This window comes from Macrobrachium rosenbergii, chromosome 2 (genome assembly GCF_040412425.1).
Source record: "Macrobrachium rosenbergii isolate ZJJX-2024 chromosome 2, ASM4041242v1, whole genome shotgun sequence".
In the NCBI taxonomy this organism is placed as follows: Eukaryota; Metazoa; Arthropoda; class Malacostraca; order Decapoda; family Palaemonidae; genus Macrobrachium; species Macrobrachium rosenbergii.
Genome location: NC_089742.1, coordinates 62,654,006 through 62,676,549, shown reverse-complemented (window position 1 = coordinate 62,676,549; position 22,544 = coordinate 62,654,006). Strand labels below are relative to the sequence as shown.

Sequence of the window (22,544 nt, the reverse complement as noted above, 5' to 3'; positions counted from 1 at the left end):
CACCAAAATTTTCCAAGGCTCTTACAGAACAAAAAAACGCGATCCTTTTGAGATTAATGAGTTCGCCGGCGGATAATACTTTCAAGTCTAATGCCCCAAAATTATAACAAATCTTTAGCTGCTAGTTGAAACCACTGATACGATATTAAAGTTTATACATTTATATATTGAGCAATGCTATTTTTTTCGTTAATGCAGAATCCAGTCAGACCATTATGTCACACTATAAAAATATTCAAATCTACTGATATCTAGGTAAGCAAAGTCAACAATGTAAACAAACCTTATATCTCGTGTGTTTAAATGATAAAAATCGAGATCAACAATCATCTGCTACTGCACATCAATCCAGAGAGAGAGAGAGAGAGAGAGAGAGAGAGAGAGAGAGAGAGAGAGAGAGAGTCTAATAAACAATTCCACTATAGTGAAGTAAAGATGATACGCATTTCGAACGATTACTGGTCACTGATACATGGTCATTTTTTCACATCTTACTGTAATCGACTGCAACCCACAACAGTCGACTAACAGTCAAATGAAAAATTTACGGATAGGGTTAACAGAAACATGCAAGACTCTACACAGATATATGCTCATGCTGACTCAGTTGTGAGTCAAGCGTGTTACCCACTGCACCAGAAAGTCAGAGAGAGAGAGAGAGAGAGAGAGAGAGAGAGAGAGAGAGATTTTTCTGCATACCTTGGTAGTGGAGATGTCACATTTGTGGGTCCCGCTGAATATGTGATGCTGTACAAGGTCCTCTGCGTCGTCGCACTGATTTAGGTCAACCAGAGTCAGGGGAAAGTTGATCAGTACGACGCCCCTGCGAAGAGATGAAAAAGAAAAGAAAAATGAGCACCGATCTTATTACTTAAATAAATAACTACTATGTATAGTAATGAGAGAGGCTAAGCTGAAAGAAAAGGATGAGGTTATTCATAAAAATACGGTTACAATGCTTAATATAACCACTGGTCGGTATAAAAGATATTGTCCTTGAAGTTAAAGAGATCGTTATCAGCATCTGTAAATATGGTAGCTGTGGATGAAGGTATCTCTTACAATTTTTAATAATGTAATAGAAATAAGAATAACGATTACCGCATATGAATATATAAAAATATGAAATGAAAAAAAATATTCATACTTGAAAATCGAAAATCTTATATTTGAATACTGAAAAACTTGGAACTGAAAAAATACAGTGTCTGAATACGGAAACTGTTTACATCCTCGTCATTAGAACTTTTTCTCCAAGTTCTTATGAAAGTAAAACTTTTTCAAATTCAACGTCAAAAGTTTACTGCAAAACCCTATGCTTTGCAGATGATCAGATAAAAATGCTTCGCACCTGCCGTCCAAAATCTAACAAAGGAAGTGTTACTTAAAGGCTTCGAAATATAGTTACCGATACACATAAAATCGCTGGAGATTTACTTAAGAGAGTAAACCTGAACCTTTCAGAACCAAATTGTGATGGTGAAAAAAATACAGCATTAAATGAACAAGCAAATACAGAAAGAAATGTAAAAAAAAAAAAAAAAAAGTCCGTGAGAAGGAGATCAGAGTAGCGGCTGTTCTTGAATTCTAAACAAGGCCATTACCCTCAAGACTTCAAAGGGAACTTGGACCCTGAACTGAGATGATGCTATTGAAGCCACAAAAGGAACAATGAGAAAATTATGGGATGGTAAGGCTATTATTTGTATTTACTGAAACCATAATTTGTAAATTTCGCAATATAATGAGGATAAAGTACAATGTGCAAACGCAAGTACACATATACTTATACACACACACACACACATATATATATATAATGTGTGTGCGTGTGTATACATACATACATACATACAGTGGACTGTCGAAGCCCCCGCACGTTGGCACTTGAAGGAAATGAAAAGACTGCCATAAAGAAATGTACACACACACACACACACACATATAATTATGTATGTATGTATATAATGTCATTTGATAGTATTGTTACCAATACACATGTGCCTTTTTTATACTCACAAAGATTTCCCCCTAATATCACATTCACTATAACGTGGGAATAACGCAAAGGACATAGATTCGAATCCTGATCGGGGCAGATGCATTATTTCAGAGGTAAAATAAATCTGATATTAAAAGCCAAGTTTATGGTTATATATATCTATCTATCTATCTATCTATCTATCTATCTATCTATCTATCTATATATATATATATATATATATATATATATATATATATATATATATATATATATATATATAGAATGTGTTTTGTGCACTGTACATAATATTTCATGGGTTTTTCTGTAAGGTAAATATCTATATAAAACCTAACATGTTTTTAACAATTTTCTGCCGTTTCATATGTCACTCAATTATTTCAGTTCGGCCGAGTAAATATATAATAAATTATATTTCATGAAAGAAAATTTTTTATAATTACTCCAGACCCAGTAAAAGAGCTGGACTGAGTTTCCAGTCCATGTCCTCTTGTTAAAAACAATGAAAAAGGGTTACACATAATTGTACCAGACCTTAGGAGTTACAGCAATGGTTAGCAATGAAACAAGAACAGCCAACCGGCAAAATACACCGACTGAACCTGTCCCCTTAACGCAAATACAATAGTTGAGAAAAAATCATGAATGGAGGAGATCGGTTAAAGAATGCAGTCGCCAAGAAAAGTTGGAGAAATGGAAGGAAGAAATTACTGTGTTTAATTAGCGGATGTCTTTCACCCCTGAACGGAGTATAAGATGGGAATAATTGCAACGGAAAAATTTAATGGAATGCAGCGGGAGGACGAGGGCGCGGACCACAACGAAGTCCGGCGAAATAGGAGGAGAAAGGGAAAGAAAAAGTGACAGCCGATAAGAGTATTTGATAAGAAAATAAAGGAGAGGAGAAAAAAAAAGGACGGGGACAAAGAAAACACGGGACCTTATGCTCTTTTCATTGGAAGGCGAGAAAAACCTTCCTTTTGCAGAAGTGAATTATTTTATGCGTTTTGAGAAACCCTGCTTCTGCTAAGGGCTATTCGCGAATGCACTTAACCCCCGTATTTTCTTCACGCTTGTCACTCTTGAATTCAAGGAGGAAGAGGCGAAAAAAAGGAGGAGAATTATCCTGACGACGAGGCAAAGTCTTTTTCTCTCCCGCTGAATAATAGGAGAGCGCACACAGGGAAGGCTAGACACCAGACCGGAAAATATTATTGCTAAGAAAACATTAAACTCACAAAACAAAGGAACGCAATGCGAAATGCTACATCTTTAGATAAATGATGTAGAGCTCAATTATGAAAGTGGGAGAAAATCTATGAATAATCAAATAATGAGCATAGTGAATCGGTAAAGAATTTACTATATGAATAACAAAATACCGATATAAATGAACAGATAAATAAAAAAGGAAAAAAGCGTATATCAATTACAAATATACATATAATGCAATTCTCTCCAAAAGAGTCGCGGTAGAACATTTATAACGGCGCCCTTAGAATAAAGAACTTACTGAAAGATTATCTGAATGCCAAGCAATCCCTTTCCCATAAATGTGTAAGTCTTGGACCGAGGGCGGTCCATCTAAACGAAGGTCCATTCTTAGATATGGGAGACAGGAAAGTAAAGAAATGGAACCCGCCGCGTCCCGGGCTCCCATGATGGATGGGGGTCCACGGCTGGAAGTTGGCCAAGTTGGTAATATGAGGAGAAAACAAGCTGACGGCACATGCACACACGCACGCACACAAACACACAGACAGAGAGAGAGAGAGAGAGAGAGAGAGAGAGAGAGAGAGAGAGAGAGAGAGAGAGAGAGAGAGAGAGAGATAAATGTAAAAATGAACATAAAATTTGTTGTATTCTTAGCTCCAATCTGTCTCTACAAATCATGCTGTCACGTAATTTTTAGTTTGGCGTTTCAGATTTCGAGTCCTCAATAAGAAGAAGCACTTTCAAAAATGAAGAGACTAAAGGAAGTGGGATCCTAAAAACGGCGAACTCCCTTGCCTGTTTTTAAGACTACTGCAAAAGAATATATGCAAACATTCAAGTCCACGAAGGAAAAAGAAACATAGCGAAACACGAGTAGTAAAAACACCTTGAGTTTTTCCAATATTGTGCCTGATATACATTTATTATGACAAATAATGTCTCATTATTTGATATATCAAAAGAAAAATAAATGTGAGTAATTTAGGAATGTATATAAAATGATGATGTTGATAGTACAGATTAAAAAAATATATAATAAAAAGAAGTGAGTACAATTTAAATATAAGATATGTCCTGGTTTCAAAGCTAACATTTTACAAAGTATTTACGTACACATATAAAGGCAGAGAGTCTCTTTGCTTAAAAACACGAAAAGGTAATACACAGCCGAATTCAGATTATCTCCTGTACAATTTGAACACTGAAAGATGTATGCAAATTCTTTCACAGATATATCATCATTAGCTTTAATATTATCTGTATCACTATAACGGTAGAATTAGCAGTAGTATTTAGACAAAGCAGAAGAAAATGTGGTATTAAGACTGATAGCTGCTGTTATATTAGGGACGTAAGGTGTCATTCAAAAAATTCTAATATCAAAGAGTTTAGTCCAGAGCACACTTTAAAATTATAAATAATTAATAAAAATAAATGACAAAGTTAACATCCAGATGCCCCAAACCCAACACGAAGAAAGAAAAACACCGGTGAAAGAGGAAAGTACCTGAATAAATATATTTTCTGAAGAAGTATATCGAAGGAAATACAGAGCCCTAAGTTTGTTTATGAGCTAGAATACTTTAATTATTCCTGCCTCAAACCTGTAATTGCTCTAATTAGTCTTTATGAACCCATTACTCTACGTACGCAAAATCCACACCTGATATATATAGCCTATGAAGCTTTATTAAATAATGATTTAAAGATTATAAGAATATTTCTTCATAAATGAGAAATATATTTCACTAGATTTTTAAGATGTGATTATTTCTGCTTGTATTTACATCAATAAAACACTGGAGAAACTATGAACAGTGGCCAACAAAAATAACATGTCCTTCTGAAAAATAATCTGATAATGTTATTATATAAAATAAAATGTGAGAATTCAGTATAGGAGGACTCTACAAAAGGATTCCTGCTGTGTCAGGAAAAAGTTCGCAGAATAATTGTCGTTACCTTCAGATTTACTAAAACACCAGAAAATCCGAGAATGGATTCTTGGAAAATGTGATTTACTTAGAACGTGAAACTTTTAATGGGATAAGAATGTAACTAACCTTAGAGAGAGAGAGAGAGAGAGAGAGAGAGAGAGAGAGAGAGAGAGAGAGAGAGAGAGAGAGAGAGAGAGAGAGAGAGATAAATGTAAAAATGAACATAAAATTCTGTTGTATTCTTAGCCTCCAATCTGTCTCTACAAATCATGCTGTCACGTAATTTTAGTTTGCGTTTCAGATTTCGAGTCCTCAATAAGAAGAAGCAATTTCGTAAAAATGAAGAGACTAAAGGAAGTGTGGGTCCTAAAAACGGCGAACTCCCTTTGCCTGTTTTTAAGACTACTGCAAAAGAATATATGCAAACATTCAAGTCCACGAAGGAAAAAGAAACATAGCGAAACACGAGTAGTAAACACCTTGGAGTTTTTCCAATATTGTGCCCGATATACATTTTATTATGACAAATAATTAATGTCTCATTATTTGATATATCAAAAAGAAAAATAAATGTGAGTAATTTAGGGAATGTATATAAAATGATGATGTTGATAGTACAGATTAAAAAAATATATAATAATAAAAAGAAGTGAGTACAATTTAAATATAAGATATGTCCTGGGTTTCAAAGCTAACATTTTACAAAGTATTTACGTACACATATAAAGGCAGAGAGTCTCTTTGCTTAAAAAAACACGAAAAAGGTAATACACAGCCGAATTCAGGATTATCTCCGTACAATTTTGAACACTGAAAGATGTATGCAAATTCTTTCACAGATATATCATCATTAGCTTTAATATTATCTGTATCACTATAACGGTAGAATTAGCAGTAGCAGTATTTGCAGACAAAGCAGAAGAAAATGTGGTATTAAGACTGATAGCTGCTGTTATATTAGGACGTAAGGTAAGCCATTCAAAAAAATTCTGATATCAAGGAGTTTAGTCCCGAGCACAAAAACTTTAAAATTATAAATAATTAATAAAAATAAATGACAAAGTTAACATCCAGATGCCCCAGACCCAACACGAAGAAAGAAAAACACCGGTGAAAGAGGAAAGTACCTGAATAAATATATTTTCTGAAGAAGTATATCGAAGGAAATACAGAGCCTAAAGTTTGTTTATGAGCTAGAATACTTTAATTATTCCTGCCTCAAAACTGTAATTGCTCTAATTAGTCTTTATGAACCCATTACTCTTACGTACGCAAAATCCACCTGATATATAGCCTATGAAGCTTTATTAAATAATGATTTAAGGATTATAAGAATATTTCTTCATAAATGAGAAATATATTTCACTAGATTTTTAAGATGTGATTATTTCTGCTTGTATTTACATCAATAAAACACTGGAGAAACTATAACAGTGGCCAACAAAATAACATGTCCTTCTGAAAATAATCTGATAATGTTATTATATAAAAATAAAATGTGAGAATTCAGTATAGGAGGACTCTACAAAAGGATTCCTGCTGTGTCAGAAAAAGTTCGCAGAATAATTGTCGTTACCTTCAGATTTACTAAAACACCAGAAAATCTGAGAATGGATTCTGGAAAATGATTTACTTAGAATGTGAAACTTTTAATGGGATAAGAATGTAACTAACCTTAGAGAGAGAGAGAGAGAGAGAGAGAGAGAGAGAGAGAGAGAGAGAGAGAGAGAGATTGTGTGCCAGTCTTCGTGGCTTACTTGGAAACGGGAAACTTCGAAGACAACTTCTGAGAAATTGAGACTTTCGGAGAATTTGAAGGCTGGAATCGGAAACCGAGATGACAAATGACCCCAAGTGAGGGAGAAAATGTGCGAGAGAACAGGTCTAAACCTCACGGCATTCAAAAACAAACTGATACAAAATGATTAAAATTGTAGTATAAGAATCAAAGGAATGAATTAATTGGCTTACATAATAAGTTCGGCAACGCTATGGCCGGGTTAATCTGAGTATGCATGTTCCGTGAAATAAATAATACACATGTATTATTTATTTCACAATAAATTGCATACTTGGCACAATATCGGGAAAACTCTAAGGTATTTACTATCCGTGTTTCGTTACCGTTGCTTTTTAGTTTTCTGTAAAAGAAAACTGTTGTGCCGGCTTTGTCTGTCCGTCCGCACTTTATTCTGTCAGCCCTCAGATCTTAAAAACTACTGAGGCTAGAGGGCTGCAAATTGGTATGTTGATCACGCACCCTCCATTCATCAAACATAACAAATTGCAGCCCTCTAGCCTCAGTAGTTTTATTTTATTTAAGGTTAAAGTTAGCGCATAACCGTGCATCTGGCAACGAAATAGATAGGTTACCACACCACCGCCGTGGTTAAAGTTTCATGGGCCGCTGTTCATAGAGCATTATACCGAGACCACCGTAATTAAGATCTATTTTCGGTGCCTTAATAATACGCCCTAGCTGCTGTACACTCGATTACTCCGAAGAAACTTCAGCGCATTTTTTATTTTATTTTTCTTTTTTCCTGCCGTTCGTAGATTGAATGTTCGTATATTTTGCCACGGAGTAATCTTAAAACTACGCACCATTATTCATTCTTTATACATAATGAGTGCACAGTGAAGCAAAAAGGTTTAACAACTGAAACACATATTTCAATATTATTAAGCAGTTAAAATGCAGTCTATTTTAACTGGTGTATACATAAACATTCTGACCAATCAAGTTCAACAAAGAGAGATAATTTCAGATATATACGGAAACCACAACGAAGACCTAATTTTTAATCTTAGTCAGTATCCAACCACAGCTTAATGCGATATCTGGTTAAGAAAAGCTGAACAAACCCATTACTTCAAATATCTGCCCTTCAGCAACGTTTTCGGGAAAACTTATTTGGAGGAAAAAAATTGAAGATTGAATTAAATTTAATTAAAAAAAATAAATCGAAGGCCATAAATGTCAACCGCCACCGCAACACGAACAAGAAAACATAGTGGAAGAATTTCTCTAAAGTCTGACAGGAAATAGCCTGAAAAAATGATGATTGCCACTTTTGAGAGGAAATGGAAAAATGCCAGAGAGATATATAGGCAGTAAACCTCACAATAAGTTTATTATATTTCACCGGAACATATGCTGTTGAAAGGCAGCCGAGAAAAAAATAAGAAGATATAAAAAAGGCAGGATAAATTCGAAGCTAAAGATACGAAAACCCATCGCATCTTCTGTGTAAGAAAGGAAGTAAAATATTATAGAAAGGTAAATTGGTGTCTCTCCTTCTCTGTCTGTCTCTCACACACACAAACATATATATATATATATATATATATATATATATATATATATATACATATACACATATATATATATATGTGTGTGTGTGTGTATGTGTGACTCATGTGAAACGGATGACGTGGTGTTTCTACTTCTTAAGAAATTTGTGCGTCTAGTTAAAAACATAAAATATATAAAGGCTAATGTTAAAAAACAGAGAGACTTAAGAAGAGGTTCCAAAAATCCCAAAATCCAAAACGAAGACAGGAAGGAGAATGAAAAAAACAACGAGGTGAAAACTTTTCTCCTTTGGAAATTTAATTACAAAAATAGCCCACATGGAAAAACTGAGGAACGAGAAATTACACACACACACACATATATACTCGTATATATATATATATATATATATATATATATATAATATATTTACGAGATATATATGCAATGCCTATATATATCTTCTTTATGGGTCTGTAAGGCTTTGTAGTGACAAATGTCTAAAAAAAACTGTGAAGGAATTCGAGAGGTTAAGAGGCATTGTTGATATTAATATATATATATATATATATATATATATATATATATATATATATAATTTTATATATCATATATATATAATTTTAATATCAACAATGCCCTCTTAACTGCGGAATTTTCTATAGTTTTTTTACTGCAGCTTGTCTACAAAGCCTTAGACCAAATTGAGAAGTTAATAATTGCATACGTATCTAAAAGTGATTATATATATATATATATATATATATATATATATATATATATATATATATATATATATTTATATATTTTATCTACACTGACATGGCGAATGGCAAAGTCCTCCAGTTTCTCAGCATATCACTTAAGGATTTAGAGTGAGGTTGCCTGCCTTACGTCCTTTTTACCTGGAGTTAGCAGCAGACATAGGAATCTTTTTACAGCTAAGTGGACTGGTGGGCTGTAAGCTAGAAGCGATACAAAAAGTGAGCCTGGAGCTACAAAATCTGCCATGAAGTCATATTTTATATAGGTTGTACATACACACACACTATATATATATATATATATATATATACATGCATATACTGTATATATGTGTGTTTGAAAGTGTAAACAGGGCTCATGGGCACCAGAAGAATTGGATGACCAGACCTATTTGGATGAAAATCATGAATGGGGAGACTAGACGGGTGAAGATTTATGGAAGAGAATGCATATTAAAAAACTATTTACAAGACGAAACATCATATATTCACGATCATTATTGAAGGATGTCAACTGAAATATATGGTTTTGTCGTGTAAAGTGTATATTATATATATATATATATATATATATATATATATATATATATATATATATATATTATATGTTATAAATAATGCGGCAGACAAACACATTGATGGATAGAGAAGAGATCTCCAGTTATTACCTATGATTATGAAATCGCTCCTACTTGACGCCAACTGAGAAATATTTTTTTTTTTTAGTTTTTCCGAAAAACGTTTTCGTTCGAAGGAGACCGAGACAGGCAAAACAAACTTTAATCTAGTTTCCACACCACCTGTCACTCTGCTTCTCGATAAAAGAATAATTCATCCCAAAAAAACAAGTTTAAAGGATGGCGAAGATTTTATATATAATCCTTTTTTCTGGCATCATGATGACAATGGTGAGAAACGAAACCTTCTTTTGGTTTATAAAATTACCTTCTTGGATTTAATCAGCACAGGCCACCCAGTGACGATAATCGTTTTAACTACTGGGATATTTGAAGATTTATCAAAGTCAAACTTTTTTGTCTTTCGCCTACAAATAAACAGAATAAATGACCAAATCCATTCCGAATAATACCGAAAAACAGAAAAACATTCACTTTGCTTATTCCGAAAAACCCACAACGAACGGCAAGACAGTTTTTAATGGAAAAACTTTTCCGAGACGGAAGGGAAATTAATTGAACCAATCTCCCTTTCCATTTACTTAAGAAGAATAAATTTCTCTTCACCATGTGAAAACAGTTACAGAGCATGAGGAAACAGACACGATACACATGAGAATAACACAACCTTTATTTTCTTCATATATTTGTACATTACTCTAAAGTTATGAGAATAACACAACCTTTATTTTCTTCATATATCTGTACAATACTCTAAAGTTATGAGAACAACGCAACCTTTACTTTCTTCATGTATCTGTACATTACTCTAAAATTATGTTATACAGTGAAAATAATCATCATGTAAACAAAAGACAACTTTCACTTGAGGATCCGGACATTCGCTGGCAAAGTGTATTCTCCCTTGTTTTCTAAGCAAATAATTCAGCCATTTCTTTAATAAAGTTCTATCAAGGGAATGAAATAGTTTTAAACACTCATGCTGGTAAAAGTAATAAGTGGATTACGATTCACTTGAGAAAAGCAAAAACAAGTAATAATTACAATGGCGTGCTTGAGAATCCCTGGAGCTTTACTAAGGTCAACAACCTAATCAATAACTGACTGATAAGGAAATACGCGAGAGAGAGGCTTCTGATAACCTAACAACTATTGTTATCTTAGTCATTGGCGAACTAGTTAATTCCGTTTAAATGAGGCCACGGGGTAGGAAAATTCATTTATGAATTTGGTGATATAATGATCTTTACATTTTAGCACTCGTCAAATCTAAAAAATGTGTGCAAGCTGTATGCTATCTTTAATGTAGAGGAAATTTATGGATATAAAACTAGATTTTCCTAGTTGAACAACAAGAGCAGGAAAACCAACAGAAGCTATGAAAAATGGCAACAACAATAAGACAACAGCAATAGCAAATAAAAATATATATTAGTATTGTTAAAACAATTATGATAACTTCACAGCCATTTTTACTTTGAATGAAAATCGATTCAGGGTTTTCAGCGAATGCCTCCATTTCTTATAAAAAATAAAAATTTTGCTATTTCTATCATCATCATCATCATCATTGGAGCTTCGGTTCTCCAACTGAGGGCTAATGTGATCTTTAGATTTGAAGCGCCTTCTTTTGACAGCATCTATGGTATTCAAGATAATAATAATAATAATAATAATAATAATAATAATAATAATAATAATAATAATAATAATAATAATAAAATCCAAGTGGATCTTGTTTGTCCTCGCCGGGATGACAGTAAGGAAGACATGACACAGCCACCCACCCCATGCAAACCAGTTTGTCCGCCCAGGGTGGGGGCGGGGTAGGTAGGGGAACGGGAGGGTAGGGATGACATCCACCCTCCTCATGCAAACCTGTTTTTCCTCCCCGGGTGGGGGCGGGTAGGTGGGGGCGGGGTAGGTAGGGATCAGGGGGTAGGGGAGACAGCTGCGCCGGGTTCCAGCGTAGCGCGCCAACAAGCTCGTAATCGTAATAATCATCCAAGAAGCGCTGATCACCGGCCATCTTCTAACGTAATTAAAGAGGCAAGATCCACGAAAACATTCAGACCACCTTTCCAGAGAGAACGTTTCACAAGGACACGTCATGAAGTAACTGAACAAAATATCCACTCGTCAATAAATGTCATTCCAGAATAGTAACGTTTCTTATGCAAGTTTTGTTTGTTTTTATGACAAAATAAAGAAATAACTGTAAATCCCATCTTCGAATCATTCGATGAAGGAGGAATATCACTATACCTAAATATTCCTTATCTATAAAATAAGTTTATGATTAAATTTAAAGTCAAAGAAAGCCAATATCGTATATAAATTTTACCCGGGGCATGTGTGTGTATGCGAGAGAGAGAGAGAGAGAGAGAGAGAGAGAGAATCGTATGTCAAATCTTTCTGATTCCAATCAGTTACCCGAACGGGAAAAACATGGAGGCTGTCAATTCCTGACCATTCGTAAACAGCGAAAAATAAACATGAAATAAAAATAAAATATCTCCGCACCTCAAGTTTAATAAATCGTTTCCCCAGGAAAGACAACATGCACTGCCGTACAAGGAGCAAACGAACCGGGGTGAATCAACATCCATCATGCCGAAAGAGAAACGATGAAGAGCCTTCTACGAAAAGGGGATTCGGGTGGGATGCAGTGTTTCGCAGAAATTCATGAACTATGGGTCATTCCACTCCGTCACGCACTGATGTATTGCCAGACTGCTTTTGAGAATTACTAGGGAATATCTCAAACATTTAGGACTGTTCTGAATCTCACAGAAATACACAAAGGAACACAAGCTTTGATTTGAAGCATTTAGTAGCTACTAACTCGTTAAAAATAATTTGTAACATACCGTATTAAATTTTCTCTAAACAATGCGAAACAATATCAGGCGCGGTCCAAAGCACCTACAACTGACCCAAAATCTAAAGAAATACTATGAAATTATGGGAGGTATAATTGTTCCATGTCTTAAGAAATAAATGATTTACGAGAAGTCTCGTCTCGATATCAAAATTATTTTTTAGAAAATGTGTGTCGCTGCATAAATATGAAGTAAATCGCGAGATGTCAACAATATTCTGAAACAGAAAAACTCGCTGCTGAAGAGAGGCATTCATTAAATCAAAATGCATGACAATTCTAGTTACAAAAATGAAGGGCCACGTACGGGAGAATCCCATATTCCATAAATTAACAGACGTTGAAAGTTGGTACATTCTGCAAATTATCACCAATTACTAAATTTGAGTTATAATACAGACTGATCACGACGTATGAAAAAAAAAAGGTTAGTGGCAACATTATAACAAATTACATCTCTCCACAAGGCGTTATTACTGGAGGCGGAAAAACCTCAAATGGAGAAATAAAATGAAAGACTTACTCGTCTTCCTTGTTTCCTTTCAGTAATTTTCTGCCCCGGAGTAAATCCTGCATCCCTACCCCTACCCCCAAAACCACCCTTCCTCCCGCAATACAGGTGTATTTGCAGAACTTTTCTTATCAAATACGTCAACATATTCCGTAACGCAGAAAGCAAATCCCCACTTCCAGATCACGAAACGAAAAATATTTCGACAAGTACAAAGGAAGAAAGATGAATGTGCCATTCTTGAAGGCACACTGGGAGTGGTTCATGTCTAAGTTATATCAAAATTTCATAATCTCTATCATTCACGCAATTTGAATGTTACCCAAATAAAATGTTCAAAAAGCAAATGACTAGCAGTCAGGGATACTTTGCACTAATCACAAAATCGTGGGAGTTAAGAAGCTATCCTTTTCTCTCTCTCTCTCTCTCTCTCTCTCTCTCTCTCTCTCTCTCACACAACCCTACAATACTTTCTTTTCCTTTCTTTTTCATGCGCCGTGCACGCAATGCCAACTCCAAGAGAGCACAAAGCCGCCTCACGTCATCAAGGTATCTTACTGCAGTTCCGCAGGAGCGATGGCCCAGTAAAATCCAGCAGTTTCTGGTGACCACCAGCCAGACTACCCTATAAGCGCTGCCAAGTTTCCTTTATGTTCCTTTTTACCGATAAGGGAAAGGAGGTCATTGAGAGCAAAGGAATCCTTGGTACATTACTGACGATGTTTGGTACATCACTGACGATGTTCAGCTTCATCAAACCTTCTTCATTTATAAAAAAAAAAAAAAAAACTACATACTTATGTGTCCTCTTCCTAGAGCAAAAAACTTGTTAAAAACCAATAGTCCAAAATTGTAGCAAATTTTACAGAGAATAAATCTTAGGAACGCAATATTATCCATAGCATTTCTGAGTTACATCTACAAGCACACGCTCTCTCTCTCTCTCTCTCTCTCTCGCCTTTTCCCATGAGAAGGTGGCTTCTTAAGGTGCTAGCAAATCTGTTTGGGTGAAGCTAACGGGTCCATGCACTTCTTCACCTGAAATGGTACAAATACCAGTACCTATTTCACCACAGAGGATAACCAAGGCATAATAGATATTATGAGAATACGCCCAAATCCAGTCTAACTCTGTCGGGAATCGAACCCCGATTTTTGTGGCTGGTGAGGTTCGCCCTTTAGCCATATAAAGCATCTATTAAATATAAATCTCTATATAAAAATCTGTATTCAACACAAGGCGATGAAAACAAGAATTGTGCCTATTAAACTACATGTAAGACATCCGCCATGATATTTGCAATTCTCATGTTTAATCAGTCGTTGCCTAGAAATAAAATGATGAAACTTAGCATAACCCTCACATGGCATCCCACACAACTCTATCACTGTCTCAAAGAAGTGACTGATCCCACCGGGCATGAAAATAAATAATTAGAATTTAACGCCTACATAAATTTTGAGCAAAGCTTATAAGAAATACCTAATTGATCTAGCCAAATAAAACTGCACTGTGAAGAAAAAACACAATACACTTCACCACTGGCGCTCGTAATAAAGTTTTTGCTGAATTCCTTCATTTGAGAGGCAAGTTTGCTGCTCCCCAAAGAGGATATACCCTAGCAATCAGATATAAGCGAAAGCACTGACTCCAGAGCTTTATGGTAGAAGGACAGAAACAGAATACCATGAAATCTTGGGATTCCTGGTTATTCTCAATTCATACGGGATCAGATGGCAATATTTTCCTTAATATTCCAAGTTTCTCTCTTTCAAGCACGGCCTTGATAAGGCATTTGGTAGCCAGTCTCGTCGAACTTACCATAAAAATTATTCATCAAAAACAAATTTAAAAGTTTCAAAACTTCTTTCCAGTATACTCAATATTAATTCCTCCCACTTTTCCACGTCTCCAACCTCATCTTGATCAAAGAAAAACACCAATCTCACCGCCACATCAATAACGCTAAACCCCGACCTGATATATGGACCATTTAATATTCCCTGACCTAACATGAACTCACGAGGCCGGGTTTTATGGCGTATGCCCCCGGGACTCAAAATTATAGACCAGATCAAGCGTGGTCCGAGGAGCCATGGCTCAATTCAGACCAGTACCGCACTTTTCATATCTTGAAAGTATCTTCAATAAAGGAAAATTAAAATGAAAACGCTCTCTCACAAAATATTGATCTCGTGTTTAGGCAAAAATCATCAATGTACATTAATTTCGTACACATTCAAGCGCATACACATTAAAAAAATTAATATATATATTATATATATATATATATATATATATATATATATATATATATATATATAATATATATATATATATATATATATATATATATAATATAGATATAAGCATACATGCCCAAAAGATACGTTTGTCATAAAATGAGATTTGTTGAAAGAAAAAAAATATCTCGGAAAAGTACAGTGAACACATATTTTCAATACTTTTTTTTATCTACTCGCAGAGTGGCTGTTAATACACACTTTCTACATACCGTTTATTCCATTACAGGATTGAAACAAAAACAAAAAAAAATTTATCATTTGAATACGAAAAAAAATATCAATCGTGGGAATTCCACGCGTCATATGAAATCTGATTACATTCTATTACTTTAAAGTCCTCTAGTTGCAATTTTCACAAATATTCTGTACAATATTTATGGTGCATTTATAAAAGTGAAAGAAAACTCTAACACATAACTTTCCATTCTGCAATGTTTGTAGACAATTCTTGAACGGAGAACAAAATTTAACGTCACACGACTTCGAGCTCTTCCTCAGAGGAAGAAAAATCCAACGCGCGGGAAGTCAAGACAGAGGGAAAATGGATCACGGTCTCCCTTTCCTTCCGAATTGTTCCTCACTTTCCCTCGCTATTTTATTCGAAAGCTTTCTTCGAAAGCTTTCTTCTTGACGTCAGCCGGTTTCGAAATATACTGCCAGTGTTCAAGACGTTCATTCTTGATCACTGCCATTCTTCTTCGCATTGGTTTCGCTGGGTTTAACTACTCATGGCGCGCATGCAACTTGATCTCCTCAACAGAGTCGATTAGTTGTTACTGTCCATTTCCAAACTAATGAAAATAACACTTAACGCCCCTGGCTCGCATTCCTGAGCAAGGGCCCATTTTAGAAATGCACAACAGAAAAAGTTTTTGCTTGAATAGGAGCTGGTTTCGATGTGGTATACATATACTCAAATACTCTGCCCTTAAAAAAGTCGGTTTCATAGTGCACAGTATTGGTTTCGAAAAAGATTGCAGATACTCGAGGAACTGGTTCTGGTACCAAGCCTATTTTTAAATATACAACAAGCATCCTTTTATCATTTTTAGCCAGAGTAAGTTTCAAACTGCATTCAAGCTAATCGAGGATACCGATACTGTATAAACGCTATTTCTAAAAAGTATCACATTGTTTGCTTTCGATCAGATCGAAAGGTACTGTAGGTATTCAAGAACAAGTCTTGAAATATAATGAAGGTACACTAAAATGTTAAACACTTAAAATAAAACAACTGATAAAAATAATTACGACTATTTTAAAACAGGTATTTGTTAACCTAGAAAGTTAATAAGGCAGAGAGTATGGGGGCCAGGAAAGAAAGTATACTAGGAAAAATGAAAAAAAAACTATTCGAACACCGGACTGGACCTTTGGAATCGAAGTTGCCAAATCGAAAGCAAGTAAATATACTCCTCAAAATTCAAAGGCAAACCTTTAAACAAGATAAACAAAGATAAACGCCAAATATACAGTCCAGAATATTTGGAGAATGAAAATAGAGTTCGTTACAAAGTAAATTTGTAAATGCGAAATATTAAAAAATGAGAGAGAGAGAGAGAGAGAGAGAGAGAGAGAGAGAGAGAGAGAGAGAGAGAGAGAGAGAGAGAGAGAGAGAGAGAGTTGAACAAAATCATGAGAGACATAAGGAGAGCGAAAGCCATTGGAAAATGACCTGTCTTACAGACAATAATATCCCATCAGGTATTCCAGGAACGCAGAGACCACTCTCCAGAAATACTACCTTAAGTTAGCGAATTTCTATTTGTGTAAAGAGAAATCATTCCAATTATTCTAAGAAGTAGATGTGCTAACTGACAATCAGTCCCCCACCCCCCATACCGAACGATGGAAAATGCTGTTTGCTCATCATCCTCAAAAAAAAAAAAATTAGCATTGCTAAACAAATTTTTGATACACGTTCAAGTTATTTAACACAAATATCTGATGGATCCCAATATTCTTCCCGAAAGCAAAGCAGCAATTCATGAGCAGCCAATTATAACATTCAGTTAAACTTCAGCGTTAACGAACAATTGCAGAGAATCAAATTGTGAAGGAAAGAGAGCCCGAGATGTTATACTTCTTTTACGATTTTTAAACTCTTTTCAAATCCTTCTCCACTCCTGCATCATTCTTCCCAGCGAGAAGGAGCCTGCGGGATGGGTTTTGCCCCAGCAAAGTCATTAAACAAACTTGACTCTACTACTCACAGCAATTTAATTTCACGACCAGCTCATCCAGTCTCGATTTCTTTAAACTAGTCACTTCAAAGTTCCCAGTGTGTTATAAAGCAAGAAGAATGTATTGATTTATTCTTAGAAAAATGACGCAATAAAAAATTATTTTAACTCCACCGTGCTCAATATTTTGTATTAAACTATCTACGAATTTCTTGCTCTTTCCTTTAGGAAACAAAGACGACAAAGCCTACAAAAATAATAAGAGACATGTAAGACTAAAAATATACACAGAATTCAGATGAACGACAAAAGAAAATACGATACTCTAAAAGGAAGTCTTAACAAAATTCTCTTCCGAACTTTCAAACTGTTAAAGGATACCAGTAATATACATCTACTCATTCTCTCTCTCTCTCTCTCTCATTTATTTCTTTCCCTACTGACAGACCGATGTGATCCCTCCGTACAGCCGCAAGTAAGCGTCCTGAACCTCTCGTATTTGCCTGGAATCCACCCAGGCGAAGCCAGCTGCAACGGGCGAGCGGTGTGGACAGACAAGAGTTTGCAAATAGCGGCAAAATCTGGCGGGAAAGCAAACAGCTCGCACAAACAAGGGCTAATTACGGTGACGTAAATTGGCCCGGAATTGGCAGCGCAACTGGGATTTAAAATTGGACATTAAAACGTCATTTCCAACCCGTCCCACGATCGTATTTTTTTAATCTTTCTTCTTTTTAAGGTACGACTATTCAATTTCAAAGCGGAACAGAGCTCATAAAGCTACGTGCATGATGCAGGCGACTGAGTGGATGTATTGCTGATGGTAATAGATTCTATTTGATTTCATCCCTTATTTTTTAAAGATATCATTTACAATATTTGTCTGAAAAAACAAAAACTTTTCTGTGAAACTTTAATTCGGCGTTACCCATCCGTACATTGCAAATTTCAGCGCCCTCTCCAGACATAAAAACGGGAAAAAATATCAAACATATTTTTTTCTATCTTAAGAGATCGTGAAGGACAAAAAAAAAAAAGTGCATCAGCTTTTTAAAGTCGTATGGGCCTCAGAAGGCAAATAACACACACACACACACACACACACATATATATATATATATATATATATATATATATATATATATATACACACACACACACACACATATATATATATATATATATATATATTCTATATATATATATATATTATAATCTCTTTTTAATCGACAAAATAAAAAAAGTGCATCATTTTAAAGTCGCATGGGCCTCAGAATGGCAAAATAAAATAAATATACTGTATATATATATGTATATATATATATATATATATATATATATATATATAATATATATATATATATATATATATTAATATATATATATATATATATATATATATATATATATATATATATATTCTTTTTAATTTTGAAAGATCCAAGATGAGGAAGAAAAATACAAATGGACCTACATATTTTTCTATATTTGAGTGCCAATAACCTCAAAAGTAGCAAAAATAGAGGTCACATGCTGTAAGAGAAAACGAAGAGATAGAAAGTCTGGATGTAAGCATGAACACTAGTCTTGTGAAACACAACATAATGTATCTGCCTTGCTTGAGGAATTTATGAACAATTTCCTAACCAAGTGAAATGATGACACAGCAAAGCTTCAGCAAAAGGACAGAAGGAGATTTACATTCTAGGTCACCCCTAGGAATGAACTGAACTCAATATAGAATTTAGGCCCAAGGACAAGCACTGGGACCTATGAGGTCATTCGGCGCTGAAACGGAAATTGACAGTAAAAGGTCTGAAAGGTGTAACAGGAGGAAAACCTCGCAGTTGCACTATGAGTCAATTGTTAGGAGAGGGTGGAAAGTAAGATGGAAGAAAGAGAATATGAAAGAAGGTACAGTAAAAGGAACGAAAGCAGCTAGGGGCCGAAGGCACGCTGCAAGGAACCTTAAGTAATGCCTACAGTGCACTGCATGAGGTGCACTGACGGCACTAACCCCCCTACAGGTCCCCTAGGAAGATGTACACCCTGTGAGCATACCTCGTTAGTGCGTAGGGGCACTGTATTTTGGAGGGAACTTGAAAGCCCATGGCAACTACCGGTCTCCATAAATCTTGCTTAGACGTGGACGCCAAAGGCATTAGTATAATGGTCGCTTGTTTTGAATAAACCATGAAATTTAGGCTATAACGCCAAACACTGGGGTACTTTCAGCCATTCAGCGCTCGAGATAATGAAAAGAGAGAGTGGGAATGGTTGGACAGCAAGACAGAGAGTTCCCGAAAATGACATGAAGTACTTAAGAGGATCTGAAGGTGGAACTGTTAGAAAACCCAAAAGTAGCACTAAGACAAAAAAATCAGAGAAGTTGAAGAGCAAGATGCAAGAAAGGAGGTAAAGTAAATGGCGAGCGCAGCCAAGGGACAAAGGAACTGTACAAACACCATTTAATAATGTCTACAGTGCACCACATGAGATGAGTTGACGACACTACCTACCTGCTGGCGGGCGTTGGTTTTGAAGAGTCACTGCATTACATGTATACCATGAGAAGTATTGCGTGATGGAACCGTTCACACACACACACATATATATATATAATATATATACATATATATATGTACTGTATATATATGTAAGTCATATATATATATATTATGTGTATATATGTATATATGTATATATATATATATATATATATATATATATATATAAAATATAAATATCTATGTGCGAATTTGAATGTATGTATGTACGGTACGTTAATATATATTTGTATTTTTAAGCATTCTAATGACAGTCAGATATACTTGTATGTGTGCAGCAAGTAGAAGATTGTTTGTGTACATGATACATTAACATATAGTGTGTATTTATACACACACTATACTATATATATATATATATATATATATATATATATATATATATATATATATATATATATATATAATATATATATTTAATTCCACCAATTACTGCTCATGGTATATTCGCAATTTAATTCCTCTTCAAAACCAGCGAGCATTACATTGGGATCTTCTCAAGTCCACGCCTGGGCAAGAGTTAGGAAAACCTGCAGTTGCCATAGGCTACATTTTCCCTCCGACCCAGAAACATCTCCAGCGCCCAGACGACCCACAGCAGCCAAAGAGTGAGCCCACTGCAGCTTCTACCGGGAGAATTTGAATCCTCTCCTGTCAACCTAACGAGTCACAAACTGCAATTTTTTTCTTCTCTCCTGGGAAGGACCTTTCAAAATACAATGGTTCTACGCACTAACAAGGTATGCCTTCAGGTTGCATACCTTATCCAATGGGTGACGAGAAGGTAGTTAAATATAAAATAATCTTATTCTGTCTTGTAGCTGAAGCTCTGTTGCGTGGGAGGATTTAAATTAGTGTAAGAATTAACCTATAAACTGAGCAAGATCTTGTGCAAGAGAATCTACCACAAATGACACAGAGTACTGATGAATCTAATCACGTGAACGGTTGGTAAATAAAACTTGAAATTTTTGAGGCGTTGAGGTTTAAAAACACTTAACGTGATTTTATGATGAAAACATGGACGTTTTTAGCATTACCAAATTTTTTTACGGATATTTATATAGCTTGTAAATAAATAACGGTATAGTTCATTGCTTGAGAATAATAAGACGTATTGATGATATGAAGTGTTCAACTATAAACCAAGAGTCACATTCGCGTATCACCTGGGACTGATTTTTATACCAATATGTTTTTTTTTCTGACTAAAAATACAGGTATTCTCAACATTTTATTAAGGTTTCAGTAAAATTTTCAAAACATTTTTCACAAAATTAATTTAGTATGAACAATTATTATTATTATTACTATTATTATTATTATTATTATTACAAGTAGCGGGTTGTACAGTAAAGGTTATGGAACTATAGTTTTGTTTTTTCCTTTAAGTTTTTATATCACTCTTTTGCAAGCTACAATATGCCTCATTGTAACTTTTCTATGTTATTCTTGTTACAACTGTATATGCATGTGATAATATGGATATTTTCTATATAATGAATAGATTCAGAAACCCAGAGTATATCATGTTACTACGTCATTATATGATGATAAGCTCAATGGATTTTCTGTTGTGTAAAATTATTTTTTGTAGATTATTACGCGTTGTTCATACCAAATGCCTAAAGCCCAACTACCAGTACAGAGCCTGCAACTCTATACAATACAACTATATATATATATATATATATATACATATAATATATATATATATATATATATATATAATATATATATATATATATATATATATATATATATATATATATATACAGAATATAGACTGGAATTTTCTTTTGGTCGCCTTCAGTTTAAAACTACTTGATTAAAACTTTATTGTTAAAGGAAACCACATATAGATTAAAAGTATATATATACACACACACAGTATATATAACATATATATACTTTTAATCTTTATGTGGCCTCCTTTAACAATAAAGTTTTAATCAAGTAGTTTTAAACTGGAAGGACCAAAAGAAAATTCCTCTTGGCGAGGGAAACTTGGTGAAAGGAAAAGAAGTGACGTTAAGGAAATCATTAAGAAAGGGGAACTTGTCCCTCTCAGAAATCTTTGTCCACGTTTCCACGAGGCGTCATTGGGAAGAAAGCGATGAATATTTTAGATGGTCCTTCAGGCAGTGGTTCAAAATTCAGAGGGTTCAGACTATATTACAATTCTGTTTTGAAATCCTGGCACTATCTTTTGTGGCAGGGAAACATGATCGCAATTTTACACTG

General features: G+C 34.8%; 1 protein-coding gene across 3 annotated transcripts in view; it reads right to left on the bottom strand.

Annotated features, from left to right (window-relative positions):
- The window catches only part of smog (G-protein coupled receptor 158 smog), a 563,528-nt gene that overhangs the window by 104,704 nt on the left and 436,280 nt on the right, over window positions 1-22,544 (bottom strand). For all 3 annotated transcript variants that reach the window (XM_067119738.1, XM_067119720.1, XM_067119729.1), the window contains one exon: window positions 700-823. In XM_067119738.1, coding sequence (XP_066975839.1) covers window positions 700-823 — 124 coding nt within the window. The remainder of the gene's footprint in view (window positions 1-699; window positions 824-22,544) is intronic.